Source organism: Halichoerus grypus, chromosome 1 (genome assembly GCF_964656455.1).
Source record: "Halichoerus grypus chromosome 1, mHalGry1.hap1.1, whole genome shotgun sequence".
NCBI classification, from domain to species: Eukaryota; Metazoa; Chordata; class Mammalia; order Carnivora; family Phocidae; genus Halichoerus; species Halichoerus grypus.
In genome coordinates, this window is record NC_135712.1 from 197,570,947 (window position 1) to 197,584,722 (window position 13,776).

General features: G+C 56.9%; 1 protein-coding gene across 2 annotated transcripts in view; it reads right to left on the reverse strand.

Moving 5' to 3' along the window:
- Positions 1-643: 643 nt before the first annotated feature.
- Positions 644-13,776, reverse strand: part of MAPKAPK3 (MAPK activated protein kinase 3) — a 28,050-nt gene continuing 14,917 nt past the window's right edge. For both annotated transcript variants that reach the window (XM_036072223.2, XM_078077700.1), the window contains exons 3-11: positions 9,758-9,897; positions 8,113-8,177; positions 7,567-7,646; positions 5,579-5,702; positions 4,303-4,378; positions 3,845-3,969; positions 3,082-3,167; positions 2,731-2,811; positions 644-2,046 (exon numbers count right to left, since the gene is read on the reverse strand). In XM_036072223.2, the coding sequence (XP_035928116.1) occupies positions 1,894-2,046; positions 2,731-2,811; positions 3,082-3,167; positions 3,845-3,969; positions 4,303-4,378; positions 5,579-5,702; positions 7,567-7,646; positions 8,113-8,177; positions 9,758-9,897 (930 nt within the window). In that variant the 3' untranslated portion in view covers positions 644-1,893. The remainder of the gene's footprint in view (positions 2,047-2,730; positions 2,812-3,081; positions 3,168-3,844; positions 3,970-4,302; positions 4,379-5,578; positions 5,703-7,566; positions 7,647-8,112; positions 8,178-9,757; positions 9,898-13,776) is intronic.

A 13,776-nucleotide genomic window follows, 5' to 3' on the forward strand; every position in this document is an offset into this window, starting at 1 on the left:
TAGGAAGCAGCCCGCATCTCAGGAGTGCTGGCTTCTCCCTGCCTTCTACCATCTCCACCCCTTCCCCCACGCCTTGAGGGGACAGGAGGTGGAGGGAGAGCTGCGGGTGCCAGTTGAGCTCTTGGGAAACTGGGAGATTTCAAGATAGGAGCTGAGGGAATATGCCACAGTCAGGCCCCACCTCGAAGCTGCCCGCAAGGGCTCCCGAGGGCTGAGGGTGCTCTACTGCCGGAATAGTCAAAAGACAGTCTCCAGCGTCCCCCCCCCCCCGATATTCTCGCTGCCAAATGAAATCTGGCAGCTTCTGAAAATAGCTCAGCGCTGCAGCAGGCTCTCCGCCCGCCCTTCAGCAGGCTGGCATGCAGCTGGGGGTGGCCGCTGTGGGCAGACGCTGGCGCACGCGGGGCCCGGGGGTGGGTGTCACACATACGGTGCTCCGGGCGCCCCATGGCTGGTGGCATGAGGAAGCTGCCATGCGTCTGCCTCTCTGTCTGACCTGTCCATGCCCGGCGAGGCCACAGTGGCCCTGGAGCCAGCCCGCATGCTTACTAGGCCTAAGGGGGGGATCGCTAGTAGGTGTGAGCAGCTGCCCTTGGGCCACTTTTGTCCACTCGTGTAGACAGAGACACCCAGGAACCAGGAGGAAACGCCAAAATGGTGTTTATTACTATCTACATGTAAAACCCAGCAGTGTTTTCCTATCTGCCGTGGGCTAGGGTTTCCCAGCCAGCAAGAGAGGTCAGGGACCAGGCTGGGTGTCAGGCACTTGTCGGGCCCATATCAGGCACTGAGAACCCTGAGGCGACCCGGGGCAGCCGTGGGACTGGGTAAGCTTGGACCAGCAAGGAAGGGATCCTCTCTGTTCCGACTCAGGCCGAAGCTGGGACCCAGAACCAGACCTTCTAAGCATCACTCAGCAGCCCTCCACTGCCTGGGGTCTGACCCAGAGTGTAGAAAGAGACCCCTGATTAATGGGGAGCCCCTGGGTCCTGCCCCCAGCCATCCACTCTCACAAAAGTCCACGAGAAGGCAGCCCCTGCCGTCAACCAGGACAAGGTGGAGGATGAACCATTACAGAGAAGCTTTCCTGCCTGGGAACCGGTGAGTGGGTAGGGGCAAGAGAACTGTACTGGCTTTTGTCACAGTGACATTTTCCAAAGTAGAAAAGGGTTAAAAATACCTCCCACCCTCCCCTGAGATGAGAGGCCACTCTTTGGGTAAGGGGTAGTAACAGCATCACTAGGCCCAGGGACTCTGCGGGGAGGGCGCTCCAGGGGCCCTGTGGGATGGGGTTGCAGCAAGATAGGGCTGGACCACCCAGCGAGGCAGGCAAACTGACCGTGGGCCTCAGGAGACCAAAGGGAGGGAGGCTGAGAGGGTGGAGCAGTGTGAAGGAGACCAGCTGCCCCAAGGACGCAGAGGCAGACCCCCATTGCCCCTTCTCCCTCCCTTGCTCTCTCACTCAGCATTCACAGACAGCAAGCCGGTCCCTGGTCACCATGGCAACCCATGGCCAGATGCCTTTCCCAGGGCCAGGCCCATCTGCCCACCCTACAGGGGGATGTCTCCAAGGGAGGAGGGAAGCCCGCCACGACTGCCAGTGGCCTAGAAGTCTAAAGCCATGCCCCAGCGTGCCCAACAGAGCTATGTCCCACTCAGGCTGCTCTGGCCAAAGGCGCTGCAGCTGGGGCAGGCGGCTCCCTAACTCCAGGGCTCCCTCTCTAAGGAGGTTTGGAGTCACGGTCCCCCATCCTGAAGTTCTAAGTGACAAATTAAAACACAACAAAATGATCCTTTTGTTAAAAACAGTGACCCGGGGCGTCAGCACACTCCTGTCTGTCCCCAGGCTGAGAGGCCCGGCCCATCCAAGGCCCTCATCCAAGGCCCGGCGCGCTACTGGTTGTTGCAGCCCTGGGAGGCTGAGGAACCGCCTGCCTGCTTCTTTCTCCGCTTGTTGAGCAGTCGGTTGTTAGAGGTCTTCAGGTCCTTGATCTGCACCTGGTCGTAGTCCACACGCATGGTTGCCAGGGCACTGGTCATCTCCTCCTGGTGACAGATGTCCATGGAGGTCAGGACGGACTGGCCTCAAAACCCCCATCACCCTCCTGCCTCCAGCCCCTTACTAATGTCAACGAGGGCGGCAATAGCTCTGCTGCCTGAGCGCCCACTGCGCGCCTAGCACTGGGCCATCCCCTTGTGTCCCCTAATCCACGCTGTAGTGCTCTGTGGTGGACACTGAGCTTATCCACCAAGGCACAGAAAGTATAGTGACTCCCTGTGACCACACCAAGGGTAAGTAGGGCAGGGACCTGGACCAATGTCACCTGCTAAGAACCACAGGCCTGCAGGGGACACCAACTTGTGGGGCACACAGGGCACTAAAGCCTGAAGATTGGGCCCGGGGTGCCCTGGGGCTCTGAGCTGCTGTCCCCTATGCTGAAACCAGGCTGACCACCCTCCCAGATGTAGATTGTAAGGGGGGTTATGGCCAAAGCCCCTTCCTTCACTGAGCCCCCGGCCCCGAGTCCCAGTGAGCCAGGAGCACCACCCTGAATGCAGTAGTGCGGCCCAGTGCTCTGGGTGCCCCAGCTGGACCCCTGGTGCAGTCTGTGACACCCCGGGCTCTCACCCCAGGGGAGGGGATGATGACCCAGGCTCTTGGTCGCCACCACCCTGGAGTCCCTTTTCCCAAAATCCTGGGAGACTGAGACAGCAACAGCGTCCACCCACCTTGACCTCATCCCAGTGGTCTCTATCCTCCTGCAGCACGCGGGCCGTGTGGAGTGGGGTCTGCGGCACCACCATTGATTGCTGGAAGGAGCCCCAAACCCTTGGATTAGAACAGGCACCAGAGACGGCCCTGGCTCCCCGGCCCCACCCTCTCTCCTGGTCTCAGATATGGGAAGCAAGGCTCAGGGAGGTGAAGGAGCCGGACTGGAGCAGGGGCAAAGTCAGGCTCTCGGCGGGGTCCTGCTGCGTATCTGTGGCCTGCATCAGGGCCTCCGGAGCCACCACCCTCCTGCCCACAGCCCCCCCCTCCAGCTTGCCACCCTGCCCGCCACAGGACAAGGAGGCACTCACATTGATCCAGGGATGGTTCATGAACTGTGTGATGGTCAGCCTCTCTGTGGGGTCTGTCTTCAGTAGGAGGCGGATCAGCTGCTTGGCTGGGGAAGACAGGGGAGTGAGGAGGCTGCAGAGTGCCTCAGAGCCAGTCGCCCCAGTTCTGCATGGGCTCCCGAATTCCTAACCCACAGAAACAGTGAGCTAACAACTGTTTCTTGTTTTAAGCCACCACGTGTTTGGGGGTAACTCGTTAAGCAGCCATGGAGAATGGGTACAGGGCAAATTTGTCTGTGGTCCCCAAAAGGGAAATACTAAGAAGGGGTAGGAGTTAGAGGATGTTTTGAGGAGGCAAGTTTTGAGCCCATTTAGCAGATATAGAAACTGAGGTTCAGAAAGTTTGGGTGACTTGGGGCGCCTGGGTGGCTCAGTCGTTAAGCGTCTGCCTTCGGCTCAGGTCATGATCCCAGGGTCCTGGGATCGAGCCCTGCATCGGGCTCTCTGCTCAGCGGGAAGCCTGCTTCTCCCTCTCCCACTCCCCCTGCTTGTGTTCCCTCTATCGCTGTGTCTCTCTCTGTCAAATACATAAATAAAATCTTTAAAAAAAAAAAAAAAAAGAAAGTTTGGGTGACTTGCCTAGGGTCCCTAGCTGGGAGATGGGATGTGGGATGTCACACACCCAGGATTTGAACACAGGTTGCTTTGACACCAACGTGGTAGGTCCCAGAATGAAGGCTAATGGGGTCCGGCAGAGCAAGCTGGGGCAGAGAGGTTCACTCACCATCTTCAGAAACCTCCGACCACTCAGGATTGGGGAAGCCATACTGGCCTAGGCGGATCCGCCTCTTCATCCCTGGGGAGATGGCCTGGCCCGTGTTGGAGTAGAAGGGCGGGAAGCCACACAGGCTGGGAGAGAGTGGAGGTCATTCGGCACAGGTGTGAGGGCAGCGCCAGGGTGGACCCATTCTCCTCCCCGAATCCCTGACTGGGAAGACAGGCAGCCACCGAGGTAGCCACCTGGGCAAGAAGACCAGCCCTCTGGACTCTGGGCTCATCCTAGGAATGCCATCTGCCCTTGGCAAGGAGAGACCTTCAGGCACCCTGAAAGAGGGGTGTCCCCAGCCTGCATGAAGAATGACCCACTCAAGCCCCTCACCAAGGGCTGGGGGAGAGGAGGCAGAAGCGGTACCGAGGGTAGCAGGGGGCGGTGGTGTAGGAGGCAGAGGCCGTGGTACTCACAGGATGTACATGATGACGCCCAGGGACCACATGTCACACGATTTGTCGTACTTCTCTGGACCCAAGACCTCAGGAGCTACCAGGGCAGAGGGCACAGGAAGGCTCTCAGCCCCAAGGGTCTTGGAGCCCAGACAGGAGCCTGAAGCCTGAGCAAGGTGGGGAGCAGGTACCTGGGTTGGGGGGCGGGGCAAAGCAGACTGGTGTCTGGCACATTCTGGGAAGGCAGCCTGTGTGTGAAGTTGGGGGAGGAAAAACAGCTCCCAGAAAAAATAAACCCACTTTTAGGCTGGGCTGTAAGGAATGATAGCCTCCTGGGTTCTTTGGGCCGATATCAGCCTTTGGTGAGGGAGGAAAGGGAGGAAGGCCAGTCTGGGATTTGGTGGGGTCCTGCCATAGGCAAGAGGGCCTCCTCCCCCCAGCAGCCCCATGTCCCTTGTCCCCCTGAATGCACAGCCTAGCCCATGGGCAAGGAGGGGCCGGGGCAGGGCTCTGGTTTCTGCTTTCAGCTTGGCTACCATCCCATGGGGCCTTGTTCTTCCCACCTGTGCAATGAGATGGGTAGGCCAGAAGATTTCTGAGCCAAAATACTGCAAAACACGTCCTGGTAAACAGGATACCATTTCGGCTGTCTCGGGGGCTCCCCACTCCTTAAGCAGCTCTCCTGGAAGGTCTCCCCTGAGGGGAAAGACCCCCTGTAATGCGAGTCATCACCCCTCTCGGATAAGGAGCACCTTCAGCAGGGGCTTTTCCAGATCTGGGCTACCTGCTCATAAGGGAGCAAGGAGCTTCTCCAAGGAAGGAAGCATGGGTATGTGACACCCCCAAGTCCTATCCCTGCCCTGGCCTAAGGGACCCTCTCCCTGAAGACAAGGGGCTGGTGTCCTGTATCCTTCTAATGTAATAGGAAAGGCCTGCCTACTTTCTGAATATGAATCCCAGAAAGATAAAAACTGGAGAAAAACAACCGCGGTTGGGCTCCGTCCCAAGCTGATGGCAGCCTTTTATCACGTATATATTTAGAGCTGCTGTGATGTCATTCAGCTCACAGGCCACAGCCAGAATTTTCCTGGATCTATTTTCAAAAGCAGAAGCTGAAGTTTGGGAGAATATTTTTGCAGCCTCCGGCCCCCCACGTCACCGCCTCCACAAAGACAGAATCCCTCCCTCCCTCCTTACTGGGCTTTAACCCTTTGGCTTCTGCAACCCACGGGCTGCCCCACACGGCAACAGGGTCCAGTGGGGGTAGGGACATACAAACCATGTCCCAAGGACTCACCCACGTAATAGGGAGTGTAGCAGGGTGTCTGCAGGGCATTTTGGGTGGTCTCCTTGGCAAAGCCAAAGTCGGTGAGCTTGAGTACTGCATCTTTCTCCTTGGACGTGTAGAGCAGGTTTTCAGGCTGGGCCAGGAAGATAAAGCATTGGTCTGAAGTTAGGCACCAGGTGGGGGAAGAGTTCCCAAGATGATCTTCAGGCAGACTTCCTTCAACCCAATCAGTTCAGGAGGAACCAGCTCCATCTCATTAAAAAGACCTGGCCTTGGTCACCAACAATGTGGGTCAAATATGAAGAAGACCAAGGTGGCTGGGAGGTGATGCCTCCTTTTGCAGAAGGGAAACAGAGGCAGGTGTTCAGCCAAAGCTGAGAAGAGCCAAGTACCCCAGAGAGCCCAGGGGTAGGAACTTCAGAGCCTGAGTTGGTGATGCTGTCATGAAATACCAAAATGAGGGTTCCAGGCAAGGTAGGCAGCTCATGTTGCCAAGCACTTGTCCGGTACCCAACCCAGAACAAGGCAGCAGGGCAGCCTGCCTGAGGCCACTCGGGGAGAAGGCCCCTGCCCCTCAGGCCCCAGGAGCTGCACAGAGGCAGTTCTTCCTGGTTGCAAAGCACAGAGAGGCCTAAGAGGAGAGGACAGTGAGGAGGTCTGCATGGAGGAGGCAGCCCTGAAGCTGGTTTTTAATGAATGGGTAGGACCTAGGGCCATGGAGGAAAGGGGGGACCCTCAAGCAGAGCTGGGGTAGAAGGACAGGGTGTTGGATGGAGTTCCAGTTTGGGGCCAGTGAAAGCCTTTTCTCTGGTTCTATTTGAGATTATCCGACCTTGGACTGGGGTGAAAACAGGAAAGCACATTTAATCTATACAAGGGAGTCACCTCTACAGAAGACTGTTCTCTCCTTGGGGAAAAAAAGGAAGGCAGGGCCAAAATAAAGCAAGGGTTCAGAAGGTGAGTTTGTCGTGGCTCCACGTGTATCCAGAATCAAGGGATAAACGGGCTGGTGGTACTCAGCCAGAGGAGGAACCTGATGCCGCAGCTGGGCCCTCAGCAACTCTCAGCCCAGTCTCAGGACGAAACAGGCCTCAGGGTAACGCTCCAGGCCTGGGGCAGCGGGCTCAGGACTCGCAGATTCTGCTCTATGGTGGCTGGCACGTACATGCGTATGCACGTGGGGTGCCTCACACGGGTCGCGTTTTCCCCATCTGGTCCTGCTGACCTCTAGGACCCAGCCCTCCCTACACAGGACATTTGGAGAGCTGAGCCTCCAGAACATGTCTGAAGCCCATCCACTGAAAGGGCAAGCAGGCCCAGGAACTGGGACTACCTCTGCTCGTTCCTCCTTGCCTCCCAGCTAACGGCTTCTTTCCCTGAAAATGCTGGCATTGGGGGCGCCTAGGTGGCTCAGTCGGTTGAGCCTTTGACTCTTGATTTCAGCTCAGGCCATGATCTCAGGCTTCTGGGATGGCTCCACGCTCAGCGGGGAGTCCGCTTGAAGGATTGTGTCCCTCCGCCCACCCCCTCACCCTCTCTCTCTCTCAAATAAATAAATAAATCTTTAAAATAAAAAAAAATCCTCGCAGAAAGAATGGATGAATGAATACCGGTGTGGCGTCTGCGCAGGCTTAGGCAAGACACAATCTCTCTGAGACTTGTTTTCCTCATCTGTAGAATGGGTAATGGCAATGATCCCACAGGGTTATGTGAGGATTAAACAAGATGCTTGTCAGGGCTTACTGACTTGAGGTAGGCACTCAGTTGTTCTAAAGCCTATTGGGATTACACAGTGTTTGAAAGAAACAAGGAGACCCATCTGGCTAGGGCAGGATGAGTACGCTGGAACCATGGGAGAAGTGGCTGAGAAGAACAGTCTGGGCTAGGGGACAGAGGCCTTGAATGCCAATCAAGGAAACTTGCCTCCATCTAGTGGGTGCTGGGAGCCACTGGGGGTTGTGTACTCCCTTCTCTGGTCCCCTAACCTTGAGCCTCACCTTGACATCTCGGTGGGCGATGTTCTGGCTGTGCAGGAACTGGATGGCAGTGCCGATATCCCGCATGATCTCTGCAGCTTCTGCAGACACAGACAGAGGAAGAGCCAGTGAGGCCAGGCCAAGGTCGGGTAGCCTGGGGCTTCCACCCAATCATCCCCCCTGGAACAGCACAAGATGGTGAGAGCAGTCCTGCCACCCAGGACCCATCCTATACCCCCACCCCAGTCATCCTAATTTCCTCTGGGGATGTCGCAGCCCACCTGGACCTCTTTCCTCAGGCCTGGGCCACCTCTTCCCAGCTCAAGTGTTGGTTGGTACCAAGAGGCTTTGAAGCCTCCATCCCAAGGCCATGGACAGTCCATCTCTGACAAGGTGTTATGAACTCATAGAACTCCTTGGGGTATGGACACTCTGTCCCATCCTCTCTTGTTCAGTGGGGGAGACTGAGGCATAGAGAGGAGCAGGGCCTTGCCCAGCATCACACAGCAACTCTGTGCAGCCCGTCTCAGTCCGAATGCCCCCTCTGGTCCTGCTGCCCACACCTACCTCTCTCGGTGAAAGCTTGGTCGCCACGCTCCTGAATCCGGCTGAAGAGCTCACCACCTTCCATGCTAGAAGAGAAAGTGACTAGAAGCAGGGCCCCCTGAATCAGGTGTCAGCCTGCTCCTGGCCTGAATCATGGGCCCAGAGCTTAGGCCCGGCCACCCTGCCCCTGGGAAATGGTTACGGGCAGCCTCCCTGTGCCCTGCAGAACCTGGTGCATAGGAGGCCATCAGCTTGGGTGGGTTGATCTGGACTCTTAGAACTAGGGTAGGCTCAGGTCCTCAGATCATTGGGGGGGGGGGGGCCTTGTATTCCCACGGGGCTGCCCCCACCTGGCTGAGCCTTGGGCAGCCCAACCCTCATCCAAGTCTCAGTTCCCTCAAATAAGGGAGGAGATGTCAATTGTCATCATCATCACCACTGTTTTCTGAACACCTACAGCGCTATGTGAACCTGGCCTGGTCCCTTTACCTCTCTGCGCCTCAGCTTCCTCCTTTGTAAAATGGGATTTAGAGCACCAGTGTCACAGAGTTGTGCAAATTGAGTAAGCAGTACGCGTGGAGCCCTGAGAATGGAGTCAGGTACAGGGCGAATAGCATGTTAACATCTTCCTCCACGTCTTATGTGGCAGTTACAGAAATTCAGAGAGGTTAAGAGCTACCCAAAATCACACAGTTAGTTGGTGGTAGAGCCAGGATCTGAACCTCAAATCTGACTCAAGGGCTGCTAACCTATAGGATGAGGGCTGCTTAAAGGTGGATGGGGAGGAGCTTGAGGTCCAGACACGAGACCCAGCATCTGAGGAAGGCTAGGGCTGAGCCACAGTGCTGTTGGGAGAAGCCCAAGGTAGAAGAGGCCGCTGGCTCCTGGATTACCCCGTGGTCTCCTGGGACCACGGGAGCCCAAACCCAGGTAGGAAGGAGAAGGTGGAGGTGACGGTGTGTGTCCTGCTCCTCCCAAGGTAGGAGGCTTTGAAGCCTCCATCTCAAAGCCATGGACAGTTCATCTCTGACAAGGTGTTATGAATTCATAGAACTCCTTGGGGCATGGACACTCTGTCCCATCCTCTCTTTTTTTTTTTTTTTAAAGATTTTATTTATTTATTTGACAGAGAGAGAAACATAGGGAGAGAGGGAACACAAGCAGGGGGAGTGGGAGAGGGAGAAGCAGGCTTCCCGCTGAGCAGGGAGCCCGATTCGGGGCTCGATCCCAGGACCCTGGGATCATGACCTGAGCCGAAGGCAGACGCTTAACGACTGAGCCACCCAGGCACCCCTGTCCCACCCTCTCTTGTTCAGCGGGGGAGACTGAGGCATAGAGAGGAGCAGGGCCTTGCCCAGCATCACACACTCAGGGCTCGGCTGCCTTCTCTGACCCCTCTTCCAGCCCCTCCTCACAGAGTGACAGCACACCCACGGAGGCCATATTGGAGCCCCTGGAGTTCCCTTCCCACACGGACGGAACGGCCTTGTGGCCAGCTGCACAGCTCCATGGGCAAGGCCTGCAACTGCCCTCCATTACTCCTCAGGGGCTGGGGTGCCTCCCGCAGCTGCTATCTTGAGAGCAGAGAGGGCCCCTAGAAGAAGGGTGGGAGCCTGGGGGCCACAGGAGTACCGATGAGGCCCCGACGCGGGGTGGGCCAGCATACCACTCCATGACGATGAGGAGACAGCGCTTGCCATGGTGCATGTTCTCATACACGTCCAGGATGCGCACAATGTGAGGGCCCCCCGAGGTCTGCCAGTGGTGGTCCACCTCCTGCCGGGCCTTGGGGCTGTCATACAGGAGCTGAGGGCAGGTAGGCACAGACAGCATGAGGCACACAGCCCACTTCCCCAGCAGCCCCCCACTAGTGTCACCGCCCTCATGTGGCAGACAAGAATATGTAAGCTCAGAGAGGCCTGTGACCTGCCCAAGCTCGCGCAGCTTATGGAGGGCAGAATGAGGATTCAAATCCAGGTCTCTCTGACTTGTGGTCCAATGACCACAAGAAAGCCCTGGGAGGTGGCTGACAACCTGGAAAGGCTCAGAGGCTGCTTACAGAAGCCCTGCCTCCCTTCTTGGGGGCTGCAAGTCAAGTGGCAGTTGCACGGGCTTTGTAGACAAATCACACATTAGATGTGAGACCCCAGGCCAGGGGCCACACATCCCTGGAACTGCATTTTTCCAATGGGATGGCATAAGAGTTGTAGACCCAGAGGTAGAGTCTGGGGGCAGGAGGGACCCTAGCTGAAGGAGGTGACAGCCTGGTCGGGTGAGGCCTGGGTTTGGGGCTGAATTCCTCCAGTGACTCAGTATGACCTCACGTGAACATTCACAGCTCCAAGCCACAGCCCACAACTCCGTAAAATGGAGTCATAACGGAGCCATCCCCACAGGATGCATCACGGCAAGGCACGCAGCGGGTGCGCGGGCGTCAGGATCCCTGCTCAGGCTAACTCAGCCCTAGGCTATGGCCACCAAGCAGAAGGCCAATCACCAGAAACGAGCAAGGCCCCAGAGGTCCTGCTCAGAGGAGGAGGTGTAGGGGAGGAAAAGTCAGCATGCAGGGTGAGGTGGTCCAGAATGCGGACAGCAGGACAAGCCATCCTCCCACAGCACTGCTCACCTGAGACCCCGCCCCATTTGTTTTCTAGTTGATTAGGGTTGAGGACCAGGGTCAGAACTCAAGCCTGGGGCTCAGAGCAGCTTCATCTTGCTCAGCCCCCACAGGACCCTGGGCCATTCCTGGCCTTGGTCTCCTCGTCTGCAGGATGGTTTCCCCTCTGCCAGGGCACTGTGTGGGGCAGACTCTGGGACCAAGCTCTCTAGGCAGAGGCAGACTGAGGCACGGAGGAAGTCAGCAGTTTCTCGCATCTGCTGCCCCGTGGCTGTTCCTCCATCTCTGGAGCTGCTCACCTTGACCCTAGCCTGGGGGTGAAAGAAGCCGGGCAAGTCCCTCCACCAGTTTTGGGGGTCCCTGCTCCATTAAGCAGTCCAGGATGGGGGTGTGCACAGAGGCTGCTGTGGACAGACTCCCAGCCTGGAAACCTGAGTCCCTTGCTCATGCTGCCCTTGCCTCCCAGAACATCCTCAGCTCCGTGACCACACAGCTCCAGAGCACCAGCTTCTTGCTCACGGTGCTGGGGGCAGGGGCTCAGTCACCCCCACTCACCACACCAGCTCACCCCCACTGTGGCTCTAGCCAGGGGTCCCCCAGTCTTTAGCCACAGGACCCAAGATGCGCCATCCTCCCTCCCTGCTCTGTCTCTTCTGCACCCTTTTCTGCATGGCCTCCCTACACTTCTCCCTGCCCCCCTGCCATCTCCTCCCCAGTCCGGCCTGACTCTCCAGGCTGGCTCCTGGATCCCCTCCTCACTCTGCCCTGCTCCTGGCATCTCACCCCTACACCCGAGTCCTCTCTCTCCTCTCAAAAACTCCCAAGTACACAGCTGGAAACCTCCCAGTGGGGTCCCAAGCCCCACCTATCCTTGTCCCCACTCTTTAAATCCCCACCCCCATTCCTCCAAATAATGGCTACCTCCTCCCCTGGCCTTCAGGCTTGTCTTGCTCTCATTGCCTGCTATCCCTTGCCCCCAGCCCTTCGCATTCTTGTCAGAATGATGTACTTGCTGACCCGAACAGCCCTCACTCTGCCTATGCCACGTACACTCTTGCCCTTCTCCTTCTCCATTGGGTCAACTCCCTCTTTTTGAGGAAGCTTCTGGGCTCAGTTCAGATGTCTCCTCCTCTGGAAAGACCTCCCAGCACCTCCCCTCTAGGGTTTTTGCCTCTATACCTCCCACCAGGCTGAAGGCAGCTTTAGGGCAAATCAGGGCAGGTTGGCCTGCAGGCTCCTGGCTAGGGCCGACAGAAAACACTGGGCTCCTGAACAAACAAAGGGTGGGAGGGTGGACATGGTGCTAGAAGGAAGGTGTGGGAGGGAGAGGAGGAGGGGAGTGTATGGCCAAGGAGGGGCCCAAAGGCCTTACGGCCTGGGCCTGGGCCCTGTCTTTGCTGAGGTGGAGAAGCAGGTGGAGCTGCCCTGAGCTGGAACCTCCGAATGCCCCCCACCCGACTTAGTCCGTATTTAGGAACCCATTTCCCACATGGATTAAAATTGTCCTTTTCTGAGTGCCAAGACCCTAAGAACAGGCACAGGGGTGGGGAGAGGGCTGCCCCCAAAAAACACAGTAAATGTCTCCACTGGCCTCCCTGCAGGGGAGATCACAGGGGCCAGAGCCCAGGCCCAGCTGCCAAGAAACCTCCTGGGCTGTCACTCTTGATCCCTCAGGTTGGCCCTGAGTGTGGCCCCAAACCTCCTAAGCCTCAGTTTCCTCATCTGCCTTCTCCATAGCCAGAGCCTTCTCCTCTTCCAGGAGTCCCCCCAATATCACCTCCTCTCAGAAGCCCTCCCTGACCACCCTGACTGAAGAGGACCTCAAGGACCCCTCATTCTCCCTTCCACTCTTCTTTATATATATATGTGTGTGTTTGTGTGTGTTGTTGGTTGAGGTACACTTCACGTACAGTAAAATGCACAGGCCTCAGGAGTCCAGCTCAATGAGTTTCGACAGCTGCACACCCCCCACGACCCACACCCCCAGCAAGACAGAAACACTTCCAGCTTCCCAGCGAGCTCCCGCGTCATTGCCCTTTTACCTCCCTCCTGTGCAGCGCCGGCTCACAGCCTACAATTAGTGTTCCTTTGATAACTCTTTAAACAAACACATGCATATAAGTATTGCACTTTCAACGTACTTGGCTCTGTTCTGAGCACTTTATAAATATTAGGAGCAAGGGGCTTCATTATCCCTGTTCCTTAGCTGAGAAATGGAGGCACAGCAAGGGGAACTAACTGGTCCCAGACCACGTAGCTGGTGCCCCAGCCAGGCTGGAGGGAAACAGAGGCCCAGAGAGGCAAAGGAAGGGCAAGGGCACCACCAGCCTGCCTGGTCATCCCTGGGTCCCAGTACTGGGCCTGGCACAGAGCACTGGCTGATGTAATATTTGTAGATTTATGGAACAAATCTATGAAGTGGGGTTAAGAGGAAGAAACACTCACAACCCATCATGAGGACAGAATAAGATTAAATTGAGGAAGACCTAGGAAGGCTCAACAACGAGAGACGTGACAACCTGGCCGAACTTGCTCCCCACTCCACCTCACCCACCCTCCCTGGTGAACCAGACTTTACCTCCTCTCCCAAGGAGCCCATCCTGACTGCTCCAGCCCACAAGGCCATTGCTATAAATGGCAATTCGTTGGCTTCATTCACACAGGTACATGAGTCCACACGACCCTTCATAAAAGATGTCCCCAAGCAAGAGCCCCACTTTCCCAGGCATGGAAATGAGCACAGGGCTAGGAGATAGGAGGCTCAGATTCTACTCTTACTCTCAGTGTGACCTTCGGTGGCTCCTTTGCCTCTCTGGGCCTCTGTTTCCCTAATGTTGAGCTACAGTGCTTGAGCTAGATTGGAGGAACAGAAACCTCTGGTCAGGGGCTCCTTGCAAAGTAACTACTGTAGCCCCCCTCCCCCATCCCCGCCCCCACGGAGCAGTCCTGAGGCTCCACAGACCCATATCCAAATTCCTGAAACAGATGGGCGCCACCTGGTTCCCAGTCACAGCTGGGAAGAAAAGAAGATGGCATAGCCTTCTGACCAGCCAATTTGGCAGACCCCA